General features: G+C 33.9%; 1 protein-coding gene across 6 annotated transcripts in view; it reads left to right on the top strand.

The window, feature by feature from the left end:
• Positions 1-22,558, top strand: part of PYGO1 (pygopus family PHD finger 1) — a 41,177-nt gene that overhangs the window by 16,201 nt on the left and 2,418 nt on the right. For 2 of the 6 annotated variants that reach the window (XM_037502535.2, XM_037502536.2), the window contains exons 2-3: positions 2,326-2,411; positions 3,413-11,912. In XM_037502535.2, the coding sequence (XP_037358432.1) occupies positions 2,326-2,411; positions 3,413-4,537 (1,211 nt within the window). In that variant the 3' untranslated portion in view covers positions 4,538-11,912. Of the gene's footprint in view, positions 1-2,325; positions 2,412-3,412; positions 11,913-18,532; positions 18,551-22,558 lie in introns of those variants that run through there. The other 4 variants (XR_008554367.1, XR_008554364.1, XR_008554365.1 and 1 more) reach the window with 4 other exon arrangements.

Here is a 22,558-nt window from a genome sequence, read left to right as displayed (position 1 = left end):
AATTTAACATAAAACTTTTTTATGTACAAGCTATAACCAGTTAAGAGTGTGTAGAAGAAAAGTTTTCATCCAGAGGAACAAAATAAAAATAACTTAAAATAACAGTAAGTTTAAGAAGTTCACATGATCATTATGAATAAAATCATATTCATAAAATCACATTTACAGGAAGAATTCTAATAATGGAAAGATATTCTAGTTCTGGCTGGCTGTCTAGAACAAAATATGTTGTCTTTTTATCCAAAAGTAAATTCCAGATTGATTGAATATGTAATGTAAAACTGAAACCATATTATGGAAAACAGTATGGTTGCCTTCATATCAAAAATAAAATTACCCTATGACCTGACACTTCCACTTCTGTGTATGTATCTAAAGAAATTGAAAGTGGAGTCTTGAAGAGATAGCTGTATACCAGAGTTAATAGCAGCATTGCTCACAATAGCCAAAAAGTGCAAGCAACACAGCTATATTATCAATGGATTAAAAAATGTAGTATATAAATACAGTAGAAAATTAGGATTTAAAGGGAAGGAGTTTCTGAAATAGGCTACAATATGAATAAACCTTGAGTACTTTATGCTAAGTAAAACATGCCAATCACAAAAAGACAGATAACTGTGTGATTCCATTTGTATGAGGTATCTAGAGTATTCAAATTCATAGAAATAAAGTGAATGGCAGTTACTGGGGACTGAGGGCAGGATGAAATAAGTTGTTATTTAATGGATGTAGAGTTCAGTTTTGCAAGATGAAAAAGCTCTGGATATTGGTTCCATAAAGTGTGAATACATTTAATATTAATGAACTGTACACTTCAGAAACTATTAAAATGGTAATTTTATGTTGAATATATTTTACCACAATTAAAAATAAAACTTTTTAAAATGAAGCCATAAAAATATTAGCTAAAAAAAGGAAAATTATTTTTTATTTTCTCAAAGACCAGAATCCAAAAAATTAAATATTGATGCATTTTATGACTTTTTAAATTTTAATTATGGATCACGATACATATTGATGCTTGTTAGGACTGGGTGATGGTTGTATGGGATTTATTTTATTCTGTCTACTTTTGTATATGTTCATAATTCTTCATAATAAAAAATTATAATGAAAAATGCTTTATCCATAAGAAAAATTCCATTGGTGAATTTTTTTCTTTAATCTCTTAGATTCACAATCAAGTTTTTGGTTTTGCTTGATTATATACCATTGAGAAAGTAATACATGCATCGTTGTGTTTTAATAGCTATAAGAATTGAAAGGGACATAACTTTCATGCCATAATTGCAGTTGAAGGAATGACTTGTACGTATTTGTAAAAACATTTATTCGTGGATTTTTCAATGCAGTAACAGCAAAGATTTGAAGACAACCTAAATATCAATCAATAGAAAGGGGACTAGTTGAATGACTAACTGGTTATAGCTTGTACATAAGAAAGTTTCATGTTAAATTTTGTTGTCGTAGTTTCCACAACCACAATAGAAAGGGGACTAGTATAATCGTACTGTGAAATAATGCTCAAAGAATGGAACAGTTGGGCCTCCCTGGTGGCGCAAGGAGTTAAGACGCAACCTATGAAGCTATCTGCAGCCACTGCAGCACAAGTTTGATCCCTGGCCAGGAGATACCTACATGGCACAGCAGACCTCTCCTGACTCGCCCCCACTGCTCCCCTCAGCAGTGTATTTCAGTCAGCCTGCCTGTTCTGTTCCCCACTCTGTCTCTGGTGAATCCTTTCACCCTCCACACCTCTGGCCTATACCTCAGTTCTTGTATGCATAAATAAATAAATCTTTTAAAAAAAAATAAACAGTTCTATATATAATGATGATGGAATGATTTCTAAGTAAGAAAGCAAGGGCAGACCATTGTGTTTTTTATGCCATTATTTGTTATATTATGTCATTATGTGTGTCCTGTCCAAAAAAGATATACTTGAATATATTTAGGCTATTTTTGGAAAGAGACCAGAAATGAGTAACAGTGGAACCAGGTTGACTCAAAGGGAAGTCAAGTATGGGCAGACAAATAGGGAACCAGATGACTTAGAGATTCAAGGGTGGGTGAGATACTTTATTTTTCTTTTTCACTGAAAGAAAGAATTAAAAAAACATTATGGCAGAGATGAATGACTGTTTCTGGGTGAAATCCTGGGGAGATTCTTTAAGAGCAAAGATAACAAAAGCTTAATATTGCTCTTATCTAACAAAAATAGAAAACATGTTGACAGGTAATTATAATAGATACTGCTATGAGAAATATAAAATGATTTCATTTAGGTGAAAATAGTGTCTGGATTTTATGTTTTATTTTTAGGTGGTGATAGTGGACTGGATGGGTTAGGAGGACCAAGTGTACAACTTGGAAGCCCAGATAAGAAAAAGCGCAAGGCCAATACACAGGTAAATTGATGGTTTTTACTTCACTCATATGATCATACTGATGAAGAAAGTTCTAATTTGTACATGACTTTTACTTTTGCTTTCTATCTTCATTCAGAACCTACTAGTGAATTCTGCAGAGATTGTACTTTTTTTTTTTTTAAACTCTGCAACTAGTGGTTATTGTTAGACTATAGATGGAGAATGAATATTGGAAGAAGGAAGTATGGGCAGACAAATTATTTTCAATTTTAATTTTGAAGCCATAGATGCCTATAGTTGTATTAAAAGATTTTAAAATATATGAACACAAGTTTAACCTGAAGTAATGTTCAATTATAGTAATGTTCAATTTAGTAGTATGTGCAATAGGAAACAATTATGATGGAGACATCTTTTGTTTTTAACCTGTGGTTTTACTATACAGTTTTAAATACAAACTCTCATGGCTTTGTTCTTGTTATTATAGAGACTTCAAATGGATATGATGTGTGTACAGATTACTTTTTTCTTTTCTCTGTTTTGCACTCTATCAAACTTTCAATGTGACTAAAACTGGAAATTTATTTTTCCAGTCTGTGGTCTAGAGCTTAGTGCTTTGGGAATACTTTAATAGCTACTCCCTAAAGTTGAGCTAGGAAGAAAGTTTAGATCCTGTTTATTGTTATTTAATTTTATGGCTATTTGGGAGTGTAAAAGGTATTTTTAGTGAAGGATTCTAGAGTTATAGACTATTGCATTAAATGAAAATTATAGTAATGAAGCTTCTTTTGAAAGTTAAATTCTTTCAAAGTTAGAAATAACAATTTAAGCTAGAAAAGCATACCTTATTTCTCTTCCTAAGTTATAGAAATGTGTACATTTTTATCTTTAAATATAATTAAATATAAACATCAATTGGAATTGTAAAGTGAAGTTAAGAATTTAATTAATAAGACTGCAAGAGAAATTTGACTAAAATTAGGTGTGTAAGTGTTACTAGGACAATTTTAATGACTTTTCATCAAAAATATGTATTTCAGGGGCCTTCGTTTCCTCCATTGTCTGAGTATGCTCCACCACCAAATCCAAACGCTGACCATCTAGTGGCTGCTAATCCATTTGATGACAACTATAATACTATATCCTACAAACCACTACCTTCATCAAATCCTTATCTTGGCCCTGGTTATCCTGGCTTTGGAGGCTATAGCACATTCAGAATGCCACCTCACGTTCCTCCAAGGATGTCTTCCCCGTATTGTGGCCCTTATTCACTCAGGAATCAGCCACACCCATTTCCTCAGAATCCTTTGGGCATGGGTTTCAATCGACCTCATGCTTTTAACTTTGGGCCACATGATAATTCAAGTTTTGGGAATCCTTCTTATAATAATGCACTAAGTCAGAATGTTAATATGCCTAATCAACATTTTAGACAAAATCCTGCTGAAAGCTTTGGTCAAATTCCTCCACAGAATCCTAGCCAAGTAGCTAACCCTGAGTTGGCATCTAACTTTGTTCCTGGAACTAATTCAAATTTTACTTCTCCATTAGAATCAAATCATTCTTTTATTCCTCCCCCAAATACTTTTGGGCAAACAAAGGCACCACCCCCAAAACAAGACTTTAGTCAAGGAACAACCAAAAATACTAATCAAAATTCCTCTGCTCATCCACCTCACTTAAATATGGATGATACTGTGAATCAGAGTAACATTGAATTAAAAAATGTTAATCGAAACAATGCAGTAAGTCAAGAGAACAGCCGTTCAAGCAGTACTGAAGCTACAAATAACAGCTGTGCAAATGGGACACAGAATAAACCACGACAAGCTAGAGGTGCTGCAGATACTTGCACCACTGAAAAAAGCAATAAATCCTCTCTCCACCCAAGCCGTCATGGCCATTCTTCTTCTGATCCGGTGTATCCTTGTGGAATTTGTACAAATGAAGTGAATGATGATCAGGATGCCATCTTATGTGAAGCCTCTTGTCAGAAATGGTTTCATCGAATCTGCACTGGAATGACTGAAACAGCTTATGGCCTCCTAACTGCAGAAGCATCAGCAGTATGGGGTTGTGATACCTGTATGGCTGACAAAGATGTCCAGTTAATGCGCACTAGAGAGACTTTTGGTCCACCTGCAGTGGGCAGTGATGCCTAATCACAAGCATTAACTAAAGTGGTTTTTCTCCCCTGTGTATTACAGAGGTTCAGTGACCCAGGATTTTAATGTTTTACATTATTTTTTTAAATGCACACAAAGATGATTTAGCTTTTAGTTTTTATTAATATTACACTTCATCACTAGTGCAAATTTTGTATTGTCTTTCCTGTTTTAGGTGAGAATAATGTATATGGGGTGCTGTAGAAAGTACTATACAAATAAATGTTAGTTGTTGTTTATCATAAACAAAAGCCTCTTGAAGCTTCAAAATAATATATAGCAAATATAGGCAAGTTTTGACTTTCAAAAGTTAGAATCATTGGAAAATGTGTATTTCAGTGCTGAACTTTGGCAATATGACATTCAACATTTAGTACAATTTTTTTTCAAGGATCCATTTAACATATTTCGGAACAAAATATATGTAACTATAACATGGAAAAAAGCATACATTTTACTGGATGCTTTTAATAGAATATGACACCATATCCTCCCCCACTAGGGTCCTTGAAATTAGTGACTTTCATGTTTTCAAGTCACTCTTTCCAGGATATTTGTTTGTACAGATATGAGACAGATGTGTGAGCATAAAGTAGATGCTCAATAAGTACTTGTTGATTAGCTTGTCAATTGTACCACATGAAATTGCTAATATTAAATCAACTGAAAATTGGCTGCAATTGGCAGAGTTGACAAAGTATATTTTTAGTCATGCTATTTAGAATTATATTATGTTTTTCTATTTTTAAAATTATTGAGTTGTTTTGTTACTTTGGCTCTACTGGCAAAAGAACTCAGTGGTGGTGGTTTGAAAGATCTTGTTTTGTGTACCTGAATTTTAAAATGAGCCTCAGGGGAAATCAGAACATATTTTAAACAAAGATCAATTAAGAGTCAAGGAGGAAGCGTGATCACAAACAACAATTCAGGGCCTTGCTGCAGACAGGAATTTCTGCTCTGACTGGGGAAAGTGTAAAAATGGATCTCAGAGATCCTCTTGAGAAGATAATCAGAATGGAGACAGTTGGAGGAGCAATCATTAAGATTGAGAACAGCAAAAACCCACTTTTGAAAGGATGACAACATATGACCAAAAGAAAAAAAAAAACGAAACTGTGGCACAAGTAATACCATTTTACACAGTGATTGGATGTTGGTGGAATTCCCAAACTTGCACCAGTGTTATTTATGTCACCAAAAAAGTTCTGAAGACCATATGGTGATCTGCAAAAGGGATAATTAATTGCTACTTTTTAAACCTGATGAAGCAACAACAGCAGCATATTGCCAAGAAATTTAAATTATGTATGAAAATTTGATTGAAAAACAGTGCCCTTTGGTTTATAAATGTGAATCTACCCTTTTGCATGACAGTTCTTGACCTCACACATCATAAACCACTAAAGCAAAGTCAATTGAATTGGGCTATTAAATATTGTCTGTGGTAGTCACCAGCGCTTTATCCAATGAGCTTCCATCTTTTTCATCATTTGGAGTTTTTTCTTAAAACCAACATATTCTCCAATTGAGAAGCAATAATTGAGGGATTCAAAGAATTTATACAACCTAACATCTGATAAATTTTGTAAAAATGAAATACTTAATATCCTATCAAGAGAAAATTGAATGCATATGATGTATATTTTGATTGAATATAAACTTTTTTTTAAGTGTTCTAATTTTGTCCTACAAAAACAGCAATTTCATATGGTACAAAGTAATATAAAGTTTTCTCCATTTACCTGTGACTAGTTAGAGGTGAGTACAAATATTTTCAGTAGTTGTAAAATATATATCTTTACAATTTGGGGAAATGAAATTATATAAACTCTGATACTAAGTACTCCTGTGTGTGAAAACTTTACCAGTTGAAGCTAGTTAAAATGCACATCAAAGGCCAACTGTCGCATTTGGTGTGTTCAGTAGTATACTTGAAGATTTTGCTTATACTAGCTTTTGTTAAAGATACATAATTTTCTAAATGTTGAAGGACCTAGTTATGCGATTCCTAGGGTGTGTTGACTTTTAAGAAATTATGCACCATGTGCTATATGCCCAGTCCAAGTATCAGATTCCAATTTTTTTGTGACTCTGAATACAGCTAGATAAATACTGAGTAGAACCTTCCAGTGTTTTCAGAAGCTAATACTCTACATGGTAGTACTTGAGTGTACTTACTGCTAAAATTGATTATGCAGTTTCTTAAGTCCTCTGTTGCTTGCAGTTTCAGTAGTTAGTTTTGTGAAAATGAAATAACTTCGCTCATGCTAGTCTAAAGATGCTAGATGTATACTGTGATTCTTTCATTTTCTATTTTTGAGTGGTTGTTTTTAAAGCCTACAAACCTACAATTTTTATTCAGGTACTTAGGTCTTCAGAAACCTTACTTAAGAATCTGTAAATATTCAAAAAACCTTAGTTGATTTTGACACTGAATCATAGTCAAACTATAATCATAGTTGATGAATGTTGTCTTGTATTTGAATTAAGTTTCTTCCTAGTTCCACATTTGTCTCTTAATACTAAGCCAAAAGTGATCCAAATGCTTTTGGTAGGGAAAATAATGAACTGAAAGAATGACCAGGTATTTGTCTAACTTGACCCAAAGAAGGCTATTGTACAAATTGTTAGAGGCTTTCTTAGAACAAATAATGAACTGCTCTAAACTTTTCAAAATCTATCACTAAGTAATGATAGAAAGTAATGCATACCATGCTTTACACCTCTTTTGGTGTAATCCTTTTGTTTCACTGCAAAGCCCTCATCTCGTGTACACATGCACAGAGGCACACATACGCAACTGAGCAGGAAATTGGAGTTTCTCGTGCATTCTCAAGGTTTGCCAAAGTTCAACCTGGCTAATTATCAATAACTAGGCTCTCTCACCAAGACCAGGTTACTGTCAAAGTTTCAAAGCATCAGTTCTTTTCTCAGAACTTACTTTGTTTATTCACTAAAATATTTTGATCCACTTGTTTATAGATGCTACTGGATTCACTAATACTGAAACAGCTTGTAAAAGAAAAATAAATTCTTCAGATACAGTGCTTAGCATTAGATTTGTGATCAGTGTTTTCCTTTTGTGTGAGATACTTCGGAATACTGCTATTATGATTCTTGTTATTCAAATTAGATTATGTACATAAAGCTGAAGATTTTCTTGTGTTAGTACTTATTCATAGATGAACACAATGTAAAGAAACCTTTTTTTTTTTTTTTGGTGTTTTTTAAAGACTCCACACTGTGCCTAGTGATAGAAAAAAAATGAATAGTATGGGTCACCACGAAATCCGCCAACTTTAATCATCCAAATAAAGTAAGTGTCAGAAGTCTTTATCCAATATTCTTTTGAATTTGTTTGTCTTAAGCAAATTGAGAGTGTTAGTACTTAATGTCCAACATATAATTGCATTTACTAGTAAAATACATAAGCAATGGTTTTTTAAAGGGAGCACTAAAGAATTTTTGAATTTCTTTTTTGCACTCTGTAGAGGTTTCATATGCATGTGTATTTGTGCTATTTTTAGATTTTTTTTAATTTAAAAAGCTTAATTAAAAGCATTCTGGCTCCCAAAGCTCATTTGTAAATAGTGGTTTGGAACTCTATATAAATTGATTAGATTTTTAGGGAAGTCATAAAGGCTTATTTAAACTTGGTGTAGTTAACCAATAGTGTCATGCTGAGTACTCACTTTTCTTAGGAAACCAATCAACATGGAGGAGAAAACAGAAGAGTTATTACCTTTTTCCTGATGTGACTCAGGAAGGTTGAGGGCTTTGGTGTTTTTCCCAGTTGCCCTCTTGCCATCCTGAACTCTCCAGTGGTATGTTATATAAGGATGATTACTTGACTTTCCCCCTCCTGGCTGCTTTGTGCTTCAAATTTTCATATCTTTTCTCCAGTCAGAATTTCCATTTCTTTGTATGACTGTGGTTGACTATATTTTAAAGGGAAAGCGTCTTCCACCAAGAGGTGAATGGAAAAAAAGCAAAATGGGACTAAGTTCTTTTTTTCTTAACACTTTATTCAGAATGAATCTTTGTCTAATATCTAAGATTTCAGACAATATGATTATCTTTCAGCCATTGTGGGAAGCAATATTTTTAGTGAATCAACTGATATTGTCATGTCTAAAGTACTTCCTACTTTATATTGCTGCAATTTTTCAGTTTTCTTTTTTTTAACTTCTTAATGCAGATGCTTTTTGTTTCTGCATTTCTGTAACTTCTCCCTTTTCTCTTTTCCATTTGTCCGGTGGAGCGATAGAGTACTATATATCATTTTTCCAAATCTCACTGTAGTTATGGGAGTTCAGAGGCACCCCTGGAGTAAGGAAGCTAAAGATGTCATGAATATCTCAACTGAACAATGGTCTAGGAGAAATTAAGGGAAGAAAGTTGACATTGATACACTAGAGGCTGCCTGTATGTCTTTTAAATCTTTTAATGAAACCTGACGGATAAGCTTCATCTTCGTCGTATTTTGTCAAATACTTACTTGCAATCATATAAAAATGTATTCTAAATACCTGTACCTTTCTTGTTCTATAGATTATGTAGATGATGTTGCTTGTTAGTTAAAATATTATCTTTTATAAGAGAAAGTCCTGCTTCTTATCATGATGTATGTGACTTAAATGACTGTTTCATATTAAAACTATTTCTTCCTTATGTACTGTTTACATATACCTCTTTTTGGGATATTAGTTCAGTACTTTTATACAAATCTGAGTGTGTTCCACATTGGTGACATGTATTTTTGCAGTAATTTTTTGTTTTGTTCTTAGAGCATGTCTGAAGTAACACATGCACTAGTGCTGTGGTCTGTGGCAAAATTACTGTAATTCAAATTGGAAAATAAAATGTTTCCAGACTTTGTCCAACACTTATTCCTATGGCAAAGGAAATTACTATGTAATACTAATTATTTCTTATGCTGGTATGTTTAAGCTACTCTATGAAGTATGTGAAACATCAATATTTATGTGTTAGTAGATGGCCTGATGCCTTTGAAATGAGAGAAATGGATAAAAGTTGGTGTTATAAATCATAACACTCATAATGCAATACATACTAAAAATTTGATCTTCTTACAATTATAATTTACTAAGGAAATATCTTAATTGACACTGTGTATTAGGATTTTTCAAACCCATACCAATGAAATTATATACTACACTTTGAACTTATTCTCATATCTTCCAACCAAAAAAGATACTATTCACTCCATCGAAACCAAAATAAGTAGTACTACTAATTTTCACTACTAAGGAACTATTAAGATACTATAAAACTCCTCTAATTTACTTAGAATTTCCAACCATCAGAACAAAGACTTTGTATTTACTTTGTACTCTCTGATGAAAAGATTTGTTAATAAAAGTTATAATCAAAAATTCAAAGAAAAATGTTTAATGTTGGCAAAATTTTAAGAGGCATTTATCTCAGCATACTAGTTTAAAAATACTCTTTTGTTATTAAAACAAGTATACAAAAGAATTGTAATAAGTAAATACTTGGCCAATGCAAATTTATTTGAAATTATATATTTGAAAAGGAATGCCTGTGAGTGCTTAAACTGCATATCTTTTTAAAATATTCAAAATTTTAGACTTTTCTCAATTCCAACTATCCTGAATAAATAAGGCTTACTATATCAATGATGTATATTACAAGATGAATGTCTTCCTATTCTATGTTAATGATAACTATACAGCATCACTTTTGGCATGGTAGTTGTGGTATATTTTGTACATTTGATTGTTGACTGTCAATAGGATTGACATAGCAATAAATTTGATTCAATTCTTAATATTAAAAAAGTGCCAGGTAACCATACTGTGTCATAATTCTATACATTTTTAAAACTTGGATGCCTAATATTTTCCTCAGCGTTCTTTTTTCCTGGCATTTTTCACATACAACCTTTTAGAACTGGGTCTAGTTCTGCTTAAATCATAAAGGTTTAAAGAAGAATTAGTATTAAACATTTCATGAATTGCTTTGCAGAAAAATTTAAGTATGAAATAACTAGGTTGCCCCAAATTGTTTTCTTTATGTGGTTAATGAACATGTGACAATTTTCTGAGAAATAAAATAACCAAATGTAGTAGATAATGGCTATTTTGATTGTCTTAAGGGCTTCCAAATGTTAAACCAAATCGCAATTCTGAAATACTTTTTACTAATTACTATAAATAGTGGTAAGCCAACTCTCTTTTCTTTTTGGACTATTTAACTCTTACAATTTCCTACTTCCTTTTCCTTCTTCCTTAAACAACATGCTTGAATTTAAAATTGAAGATATTTAATTTATCTTCCATGTTTTAGTTTTTTATTCTGTGGATTAGTAGACAAATAGAGATTCTATGATATCAGTCCATGTTATTCTTGGTGTTTCTTTTCAAGAATCATGCTAAATGTCATTTGTGTGTTGTATAAAGAATGTTATTTATCAGTATATATACCTATTAGTAATAGAAATCATGTATGGCAGGCTTTCTTGAACAATATGTATTGTACGTTTGTGTCCTATAGTGTTATGCTTCAGATTCTTTTAAATAAAGCTAGTTTTTAAAGAGAAAATTAACTTTTCTAAGTTACTGATTTTCATCAGGACAAGTAGTTGTGACTGTCTTGGCTTTGGGTAGGATATGTCCCAGGAAATATTAAGCAGGGCAAAAGCGTGCAGTTTACCAAGAATTTAACTTTATACTGAGGAATAGACTAGTATTTTTGAACAGGCCCTGCTACATAAATACTTTTCCCCTCTGAAGTTTATATGTAACACTTAGTCCTGAGTTTTCTTAAGAAACTGTGGGCATACCATCTCTTTTTATTTGAATAAATTGGGACTTCAGTTCTGTTAATATAGAATTAATTAGAAACAGTGATCCCTGAAGCACTGTAGTAATACTGAGAACTAATGTGTTTGAATGATGAGGTTAGTTTTACAAAAGGTTTCCAAAGTTTGAAACAACAGTCTGGTGCCTTCAGCCTATTATATGAAAAGAGACACTGAAGTTGTGAATGTGACAGTTAATGCAACTTGGTCTTAAAGGTAATAAAAGTGACAGTAAGATAGCATTATATCAAGGTAAGATTTGACAGCAAGAAAGTTCTATTTAAATTCATGGAAGGAAAAGAGTCAATAATAATGTTTACCTCTCTGTAAGTGAGAGAAAAGATGTACAGAGGCTGCTGATCAAATAACATGAATTGGTGTTCTAAGGCACTCCTTGTTCCAAACATTAAAAAATTGGGTTCAAAATCAATATAACTATATCCAAGGACAAAAGTAGAGGGAAAAAAAAAGATAAATTATCCTAAACCAGCAGCCTACCTGACTGGATTCAGAAGCAGAAATTTGCAGTCAAAATTATAATCAAAAAAATTAATTAAAAATAAAATAAATTAGGTCTCCCTGGTAGTGCAGGAGTTAAAGTCTCAGTGCTATCAAGCCATCACCAGCCACTTTGGCAAGATTTCAATCCCCAGCCAGTGCCTAACCCACATGGCCCAGCAGACCTCTCCTGTCTGACCCTCTGTTCCCCTTAGCAGTGTATTCAGTAGATCTGCCTGTTCTGCTCCCTATTCTGTCTCTGGTGAATCCTCTTACTCCCCATACCTCTGTCCTACACCCCAGTTCTTGTATGCATAAATAAATAAAAAATAAATCTTAAAAAAATTAATTAAAAAGTTCTAATCTGGCAGGGTAATTATGTGTAAAAGTGCTACTACTACTTTTCAAAAAGTATGCAGTGCAATAATTCAGTATTAAAAGGGAAATGTAAAAAACAAAATAAAAGGGAAATGTATAGCTTTAGATAATTTTTAAGCACCAAATGAGCTTAGTTTAGAGAGACTAAAATGTGGTTGTATAAACCTAATATTCTTACAATTTCCTCCAAATAAACTGAACATATTTTACTTTCAATGTAAAGTTTCAGAAACTGCTAGTTCAGAAACATTTTTTTAATCTCATACAACCAAATCATACATAATTGATCATTTAGGGCTAAAAATAGCCCTATTTTCTTCCTGATTATGTTAGTGTGTAATAAAAGTGTACACTTTATTCTTTTTAAAGATTTGGATTTTTACATGAAGAGAATAATCTGAATTTTCTACATTTCCTATATATGTTAGATTTGATTTGTTGAACTAACATGATTCCTTCATACTTAGGATAAGGATCCATGAAAAGAAAATTTAATCAAATTGATTTTAATTCTGAAAAATGTTTAAATAGTAAGATTTTAAATACTAAATATTGCTCTATGGTTTGTTCATTTAAATGTTAACTTTTCAGACCTTAAAATATAATAAATTGAGTAAATAATATTTGCATGCTTGATAATTTCTAAATAATATACAATACTAAACTAATATTATTTGCTGTGCATGATTAATATGCATATATTTTTAGATTTTATTCTTACAACTTATAGAATGCTGTCTTGGGATCCTGCTGATGTACATGTGTGTTTGACACTTTAAGGTATGAAAGAGATTAAGCGAGTGTACTATACATACTTAAGAGTTGGGGCCACTTTGTATTAGTCGCCTAATAGTGTCCATTGTAATACACACAATTTCCAGATCCCAGTGGATGTTCAGCTTCTTAACAAGGTAGGTAACTGAATTGAAGGGGTTCGTTGACATTGAGCTAACTATGATCTCCACTAGCCCAATCGACTTTGGCTCTGTGAAGGGAATATACTGCCTCTCTCTGCTTGCTTTTCTAACCCATTTCAATTGATTTGCTCTGGGCATTTATTTCAGAGTAATGCAAAGCTATAAAAAACAAACAAAGTATTCTTCCAACTTAGAACTTTGTAAGACTGCCACTTAGAAAACATCAAGGGAAAGAGAGACAGGATGTGATTTCTGTTTAAAGAAAATTGTGGGTGGGGATAGGGAGGATGTCAGCTTGACTTAACATATGCTAAAATCAAAATACTGCTTCTGAGAAACTAATCCTATGTCATAAAATGAGCTGGCAAAATATTGGACTATAGCCTAAGATATACTTCAACCTATGCCAGAGACACTTTTAGGGGGGCGGGGGCGGGAGGGGAGGGATTGGGGTCAGAATGGGGGGGCTGCAATTGTATGGGGAATATAACAATAAAATTTATTATTTAAAAAAAAAACCTGATTAATTTGAAAGAAAAATTTTAAACACTGTTTACCATATATACAGACTGGAATTTATTAAAATTCGTTATATTACTGTTTAAAGCTTGACTTCAATGGTACTTGATAGCAAACTAATCAAGTTAAAGTAACGTAAGTGGTGAATTATAGTAAATGTGGAGTTTCAATTTGGCTTTCTAGACTATTTAAACACTGATATGCAAAGAAAAATGAGCCATAGTGTTTAAAATATTGCTTTAGTTTAGAACCACAGAAAAGTTCTCTGGTGTAAAACTAAGAGCATGTCTTCATCATAGGCAACTAGACAAAATCACAGGGCGTGACCATAATCCACCCACTGAACAACAACCCAACAATCCTCAAAACTCCTCAGGAAGGCACAGGCCTATCCAAGCCCATGGGCACATGGACCTGAAATTCGAATTTGCTGGGCTCCTACACAATGGCTCAAATTACCTCAAAATGAAATAAGGTCTGGGGTCTCCCTTGTGGCTCAGGGGTTAAAGACACAGTGCTGTCAAGCTGTTGCCAGCCCCAGCAAATCTCCAGCCAGGGAGCTCACCCACATAGCACAGCAGGCCACTACTGTCTTGCCCGTAGCTCCCTTCAGCAGGATATTTCAAGAGATCTGCCTGTTCTGCTCCCCACTCTTTCTGGTGAATCCTCTCACATACACCCTGCCCCCTGCACCTCTGGCTTATACCCCAGTTCTTGTATGCATAAATAAATAAATCTTTTTTTAAAAAAGAAAAAAAATAAATGTAAGAATTATACCTATATTTATATCTCTATCTCTATCAATGCAGTCTTTACTACCACATTCTTAATCTTTTCCAAGATAGGCTTAGATAGCACTTACACTTCTTTTAAATGTGGAATCAAATATTTTCTTTCTGAATGAGTCTTTACTTTGCAAGTGCTTGATTTTTTTTTAACAGTGACATAATCATAATAGTCGGTTTTCGATTACAGTTTTCCTTTACAAACTGCAAACCTAGTTTATAGATGGAAACTATTCATGTGCATAAAAAGGCACATGAACCCCAAAGAAGGCAGAAAAAAGGGAAAAAACCAAATGGATAAATAGGAAATAAGGAAGATGGTCAATTAAATGCAATTTTATCAATAATCACATTAAATATTCCAGTTAAAGGGAAGATTATCAGTTTGGCTCTAAAGTGAGACACAGCTGTTTGTCTTTGAGAAATTGGTCAAAGGGTATATAAACGTCCAGATATAAGGTGAGTATGTTTTGGAAATACAACATATTGACTAGTTAATGATGCAATATATTTTTGAAAGTTACTAATACAGTATATCTTAAATGTTCTTACCACCCCCCAAAATTGTAATTATTTGATGTGATGGACACATTAACTTTATTGTGGTGATCATTTCACAATATGTATGTGTATCAAATCATCACATTGTATACCTTAAATTTACACAATGTTCTGTGACAATTATCAATAAAACTGGAGTGGAAGAACCACTTGAAATATAAAGACAGAACTGAGTTGAATATAAAAAAATGGAAAATGATATATCACCCTAGCATAAATTAAAGGAAAGCTGAAGCAACTGTATAAATACGATACAACTAGATTTCAGAGCAAAGAATATTATCAGGGATAGAGCCATTTTATAATGACATTTGTAATAATAATTAATTCAAAACATAAAACAGGCCTACTTAATGATTCGCCCATATGAAGGTTCTTTTTTTCTCCTATATTTTTCCCTATGAACTGAGACTACCTTGGCCTCCTCTGATTGCTAATGTTTCTCCTCAAGTCAAGGAGACTACTAGGCTCTCCCTGGGTACCCTGTCATCATGCTATGCATTAGGCATGCTCTCCAGGTAGTAAATTGTTTCTCCTGGTTGCCCTCATTCATTTTGTTATTTTCAGGGATCACTGTCCTCATGTGCCTTGTGACTAATGTCTTGAAAATGTTGTTCTGTGAAACTTATTTTCTAGGTGTTTAGTCATTTTTTACAAAAAAGGTAAATCTTGCCCTGTTATAGATGTATCTCTGTGAAAGGGGAAGGAGTATCGTGAAGGGAGGGGGGGTTGCAGATCATTGCAAGTCAGTGAATGGGCACCATTTCCCTACCTCCAAATATCTGCAGCTTGCAGCTACCTTGGACTATAACTCCCAGCAGGCCATAAACTAGACTTCGTGAGTGATGGGCAGCTGGGAAGTGTGAGGTACATATATACATTGGAAATTAAAGAGGAGGCAGAGACATGGAGGAGAAACTTGGATGGGAGACAAAGAGACATTTGAAAAAGAGACATGGGTGAGAGACATGTGGGGAGGCTGCTCCTGTTCTTGGCAGAGATAGTGGTGGCTGTTATCTTGAGCTCATGGTAGATTATATAGTACATTTTAAATTTTGGATCTTCTTTCCCTTTCTGGGGCCTGCTTAACCCCTTTCTTATGGTACCCCACCCAAAGGTAACTTAGATTTATGGCAAACTTTAGAGCCTCTGTAAGCCAACTTTGGGCCAAGCCTGCTTGGCTGTACATTTATCCACAAGGGATCGGCCATTTTTGGAGTTTTCTTTGCCATCCGTACACATGGATGGCCAGATCCCCTTTTAGAGCATGCACTTCTTAACACTTTGGAGCCCCTGGGTACCCCTCAATCACTGCCTAAAAGACCTAGTAACATGTCCTTCTTAGCTAGAAGTGGCAGTATTATCACTTATTTTTTAATTGATTTCATCAATTCTATATGGTCTCTGCCTTTAGAAGTTCACAGTAATGGTGAAATAAGGTGAAAATCCTATTTTACCAAGCTTCTGTTTCATTTCTACCAGAACTGTCCAGTTAGGAAAACAGGATACATACTTATGAACTAGGTGGTAGGATGTACACCATTTCCACTGAATATCTGGGATCAAAGAGCAGGTGTCTATGTCACACCATATGACCTTAACAGCATCAGTTCTGGAAGCTAGAAATCTAAAATCAGGGTGCCAGTATGGTCAAGTGAGGACCTGCTACCAAGTTGCAAACTTCTTATATCCTCACTTGGCAGAAGGAGCTAAGAAGGCACTATAGGGGAGAAAAAAATAATTTTCCTCCCTCTTTTCTCAGTTCTTGGCTGAGACCTTCCTGTTATGAAAGACAAAATAACAGGACAAAGACTGGTTAATGTTTTAATAATATGTATATTTCTTTATACATATTGTTATACATATTATACATGGTAAAAACTATTTGAGTAACTCAAAAAGTTATTCTTTATGCTATATATAATTTTCACAGATAACTAAAATTTTATCTTTGACTAGAAACATTTTTCTTGCTTAGTATTGATTCTGCTATGATTTTGATTACTAAAAACAAAACAAAAGCCAAGTTCTCATGTCTGAAGAAGCTGGAGTTCCTTACAACTGTATTACCGCCCTCTGCTTTTTGTCACCTTCCATGTAATCTTGTTTTCCAGGTAGCCAAGTTAAAAATCACCCAGTGTTCTCAAACTTATAGGGTCTTTTCTTAGTCAAGTGATAAAATCCATTAAATTTCTTTTGATTATGCTTTCTAAGTTCAAATCCTAAATTATATAAGAAATTTATATAAGATTTTTTATATATAATTCATATAAGAAATTTATATATAATTTATATATGAAATTTCCAAAATGTCTTGAGCCCTAAATCACCTTTGGATCTTTCTGAGAAGCCCCTGGGAAATCACAAAATTTGTTACTTTACCAAAAAGAGGAATGGTAAAATAATTGGGAACGTCAGGTATGTTTCATGTTTCCTTATTAGTTCGACATTATTTAAAGAACTACGTGGGAAGAGGTTTCAAATCTAAAAAAAGTTTCAATCTTTTCTAGGTTAATTTTTTGGTAAAAACTACTAGTATAGGCCTATTTCAAAGGTTATGCACTTAACATATTTTGTCAATGCCTTCACTAGCTGTAGTATGTTCTTTCCCATGGGGAAAACACTGATCAAATCCTTATTAGTTACATAAATTGCATCCCAATAGAGACTTTTTATTCTCCATTTTCATTTAGCTTTGACCATTCAGCAAGTAATTTTTGTTTTTCTATCATGCTTGCCTGAAGACTGCTTTAAGCTGCAGATTAAAAAGTAGGTCTACACAGGAGGGTCTTAGAGACTTAGAAAAGATACTGCTAGCTACTCAACTATTGATATCTCAAGAAATTAAGAAACATTGAAAGGTGGGTTGGACTGAGTGATATTTAAGACTTGGAAACTGAATTTTGGGTCTCTATCTTAGAGCCTTAGGTTCATGAATATTAAAACCTATACTTTTATTTTCACCCTGATAGAAAGCCATATCATGTCTGCCAGGATGTGGGTCGGGAAAATGCTTATGGTCAAGTTCAAGATGGAAAGCACTGGATCTGTTGAAATATCTAACACTCTCTCCAAAATCATACTGATTTTTAAAAAAATTATTTTACATTATTGTTCATTTCTGTACAATGTATGCTTGTATGCTTTCTCCTTTTAGGTGTATTCCCCATAAAATTCCCACCACCAGTTCATCCATGAACCATCACCATAGTCCCTTGTGCTCTTCTCAACACCTTGTAGAAAGATATTATTGTTTCTATGTTACATATAAGGAAACTAAGGCTCAGGGGGTAAGAAACTTGCTCAGGATCATATAGTTAATAAAAGTGTTCTAACCCTACCAGTCTGACTTCAAACACTAGAATGGGAGACAAGTTTTAGCACGAAAGTTAAAAAATAAGAATTTTTACCTGAAAATAATGTTAACATTCCAGCATTTATATCCTGAACCCCTGCTTTAAAGAATCAATCCCTTTCTGCTCTCTTCTAGCTGTGCTTTCTCCAAAGGACTAAAAAATCTGTTGGTCAAGAGAAAATGCCATCTGGAACCCAGGCTCCCTCTTCTAGACTGTGTTTGGGGTACCCCAAATCTGGAATTCCTGCTCAGTGGCTCCAGACCACTTCCAGGAACACCAGGAGTCTTTTCTCTCGTTAGTCTTCCTGAGGGTGATCTATGCTTCTGTGTTTGTCCCTTTGCCCAAGGGCAGGCTGTTCCCTTTACCATGTTCCTACATGGAAGTCCAAGGAAACCAAGAATTCCAAATTTGAATGTGGCCTTCCAGGTTATTATGAAGGTATTTTTAGTTAAAGTTCTTAAAAAGCACATTTTGTTAACTTGATTTACAACTACTGTGCAATATTTGGTTCTTACCTAAAGGGTAACGGTTTACTATTTCATTCATAATATTAACTATATCATATTTTGATACCAATATCATGCTTATTGAACCATTAATAAATGTTAGAACTTAACCTGTTTAATATTATAAGTACCTGTATTTATCTAAAGATGAATTTATAAAATTATAAACTTAGTTACAAAATGTTAAAAAATTGTTCACAAAACAAAAAATTTCTATTTGTTTATATTCTCCTCTTCTTAATCCTCATGATTAAGCATGCAAAATTCCTCTTTAATAATACCTGTTTTTCTCTTAATCACCAAACCCAAGGTAATCTATATTTTCTCCTATGTCATCTTCTAAGAACTTTATAGTTTTGAATTTTACTTTTAGGTCTCTAATCCATTTTGCATTAACTTTTTTAAAGAGTATAATGACTATCTAGTTTCACTTTTTTGCGTGTAGCTCTCCAGTTGTTCCAGCATCATTTGTTGAAAATACTATCTTTTTTCTTATATTTACTCCTTCGTCAAAGATCAGTTGACTGTACTCATGTGGGTCTATTTCTGGGCTCTCTATTCTCTTGTATTGATCTATTTGTCTATTCTTTTACTGATGCTGCACTGTAATTATTGTTCTTCCTGACTGATCAATAGGTTAAATAAAATCCCAATGAAAATTCTATCTACATTTTGTGGATATGGACAAATAAATTCTACAATTTACATAGAGAGGCAGAAGACCCAACTACAGTAGTTGGCACAAGGCCAACCTTACCTGACTACAGTATTTGGCACAAGGCCAACCAGGGCTTCTTGGAGAACTCAATGTAGTGGCTTTGTCTGGCTTTGTCTTTATAAGAAGTGCAGTCAGTCCTCTGTATCCATGGGTTTCTCACCTGTGAATTCAACCAACCATGGATAGAAAATACATGTTGTATAGTTAGACCTAAAATGGTTGCAACTATACTGACATGGACACTTTCTTTTTCCTTGTCATTATTTCCTAACTCATACAGTATAACAACTATTTGTGTAGTATTTGTATTGTATTACATGTTATAGGTAATCTAGGGATTGATGTAAAGGAAATGAGTGTGTTATGTGCAAATATAACATTGTATATAAAGGGCTTGAGCAACCATGGATTTTGGAGCCTTGGGGCGGCCCAGGAACCAATCCCCAATGGATACTGAGGAATGACTATATACCCTCTGCCTTTATCTTCTGAAAGAGATTGTAGACAACTGCTATAATTTTTTCTTTAAATGTTTGGTAGTACATTCACCAGTGAAACCATTTGGGCCTGGTGCATTCTGTTTTGGAAAGTTACTGATTATTGATTCAATTTCTTCAGTAACTATAGGTCTGTTCAGATTGTTTCTTATGTGAGTTTTCAGAGATTGTCTTTCAGGGAATTCATCCATTTGCTCTAAATAATCAAGTTTGTGGGTGCAGAGTTGTTTTATCCTTTTAAAGTCCAAGAAATCTAACATGATATCCCTCTTTCATTTCCAATATTAGTGAATGATATCCTATCTCTTTCTTAGTTAACCTGACCTAGACATTTATCAATTTTATTGCTATTTTCAAAGAACAAAATTTGTTTTGTTGATTTTTCTCTATTGATATGTTATTTTAGGTTTAGTTGATTTTTGCTCTGTTTATTATCGTGTGTGTGTGTGTGTGTGCGTGTAAGTACGTACATGTGCTTACTTTTAATTTGCCCTTCTTTTTTTCTAGTTGCCTAAATAGACACTTAAGTGATTGAGTTTTATATCTTTCTTTCTCTCTAATATATGCATTCAATGCTGTAAATTACCCGCTTTAGTTAAACCCTGATAAAAGCTCTTCAACTTAGACTTTGGTTAAATAGTTTCTCCTTAGCGTAGGCCCACAATGTATGCAATTTCATCTTGGTTATAGTCCTCATAAATTCCCACCACCCATTCACCCGTGAACTATCACCATGGTCCCTTGTGCTCTTCGCACCCTTGTTTTGATCCCATTCCCTTCTCCCCCCTTGTAGTATGTCTCTGATTTATAGTTGCCTGTTGATTTTGATTTTGATTTTTTATAGTTTTTTTCCACTGATCCCTTATTTGGATCCCCTACATTCCTGCTATAAGTGAGACCATCCAGTATTTTTCTTTTTCTTTCTGGCTTATTTCACTGAGCATGATCCCTTCCAGTGCCACCCATGTTGCTGCAAATGGCATGAGTTTACTTTTTTGATTACTGAGTAATATTCCATTATGTATATGTACCGCATCTTCTTGATCCAGTCATCTATTTTTGGGCATTTGAGTTGTTTCCAAAGCTTACCTATTATAAATAGTGCTGCTATAAACATAGGGGTCAGGTGCCCTTTAGAATTAATGTTTCTGTGTCCTTTGGGTAGATACTTAGGAGTGGAATTGGTAGATCATATGGAAACTCCATCTTTAGCAGACTGAGGAATCTCCACACAGATTTCCATAGTGGTTGTACCAGTTTGCTCTCCTACCAGCAGTGTAGTATAGTTCCTTTTTCTCCACATCCTTGCCAACATTTATTGTTGCTAGTTTTTTTTAATATGTGCCATTCTCACTGGTGTAAGATGGTATCTCATTGTAGTTTTGATTTGCATTTCCCTGATTACAAGAGATGTTGAACATTTTTTCATATGCCTGTTGGCCATTTGCATTTCCTCTTTGGAGAAGTTTCATTTTAGCTCTTCTGCCCATTTTTTTGACTGGGTTATTTACTTTGTTTTTGTTGAGTCTCATCAGCTCTTTGCAGATTTTTTTGATCAGTCCCTTATCATTAGTATTGTATGCAAAAATTTTCTCCCTGCTTAAGAGGAGTTGTTGAATTTTCGTCTTGTTTTACTTATTAGATGGAGTGGTGACTTCCAAGTTCCTTATGCTGAATCAGGTGCTAGAAGCAATTTTTAAAAAAATTAAATAACTAATTATTCTGCTAAAACAGGTCTAATAGGAAAAATCATCGAGATCTATATTCTATAAATATAAAATATTTGGACCACAAATAAAAGGAAAATACAAAAGTCACTTCACACTCTTTACATTATCTCTACCCTACCTATATATTCTTGCCTAAATTGTAAATCACATTGTCTTTTCCTAAAGCCCAGGTTTAAAATAGTAAAATAACTAATGCATTTAAAAACCTACTGTCTAGACCTTGGTCTTGAAAGCTATTCTCCATTAAAAAGAATTAAGAGTTGGGCCTCCCCGGTGGCGCAGCGGTTGAGCGCTGGGTTGCGAAGCTGCTCGCACCTCTGCAGCGCCGGTTCGATCCCCGGCCACTGGAGGAGGGTCCCACATGGCGCGCAGACCTCTCCTGCCGCCCGCTGCTCCCCTCAGCAGTGTGCTTCGGTCCTTCTGCCTGCTCTGCTCCCCACTCTGGCTCTGGTGAATTCTCTCACCCTCCTGCGCTTCTGACTGTACCCAGTCCTTGTATAGATAAATAAATAAAAAATAATAAAATCTTTAAAAAAAAATAAAAAGTCTTCTGAATCTTTAAAAAAAAAAAAAAAAAAAAAAAAGAATTAAGAGTTCATAGAGATATATCCTAAAGACAAAAAGAGAGAACAAATTTCAAACTGGGACTAAGTTATCTTTTTTCAAGAGTAAAGATTTTTTAAAAGACTAAAAAGTTATAGAGTGGTGT

This window comes from Talpa occidentalis, unplaced genomic scaffold (genome assembly GCF_014898055.3).
Source record: "Talpa occidentalis isolate TD23 unplaced genomic scaffold, MPIMG_talOcc4v2.1 talOcc4.11, whole genome shotgun sequence".
NCBI classification, from domain to species: Eukaryota; Metazoa; Chordata; class Mammalia; order Eulipotyphla; family Talpidae; genus Talpa; species Talpa occidentalis.
Note: the sequence above shows the minus strand (reverse complement) of the source record. Positions and strands in the feature narration are given on the sequence as shown.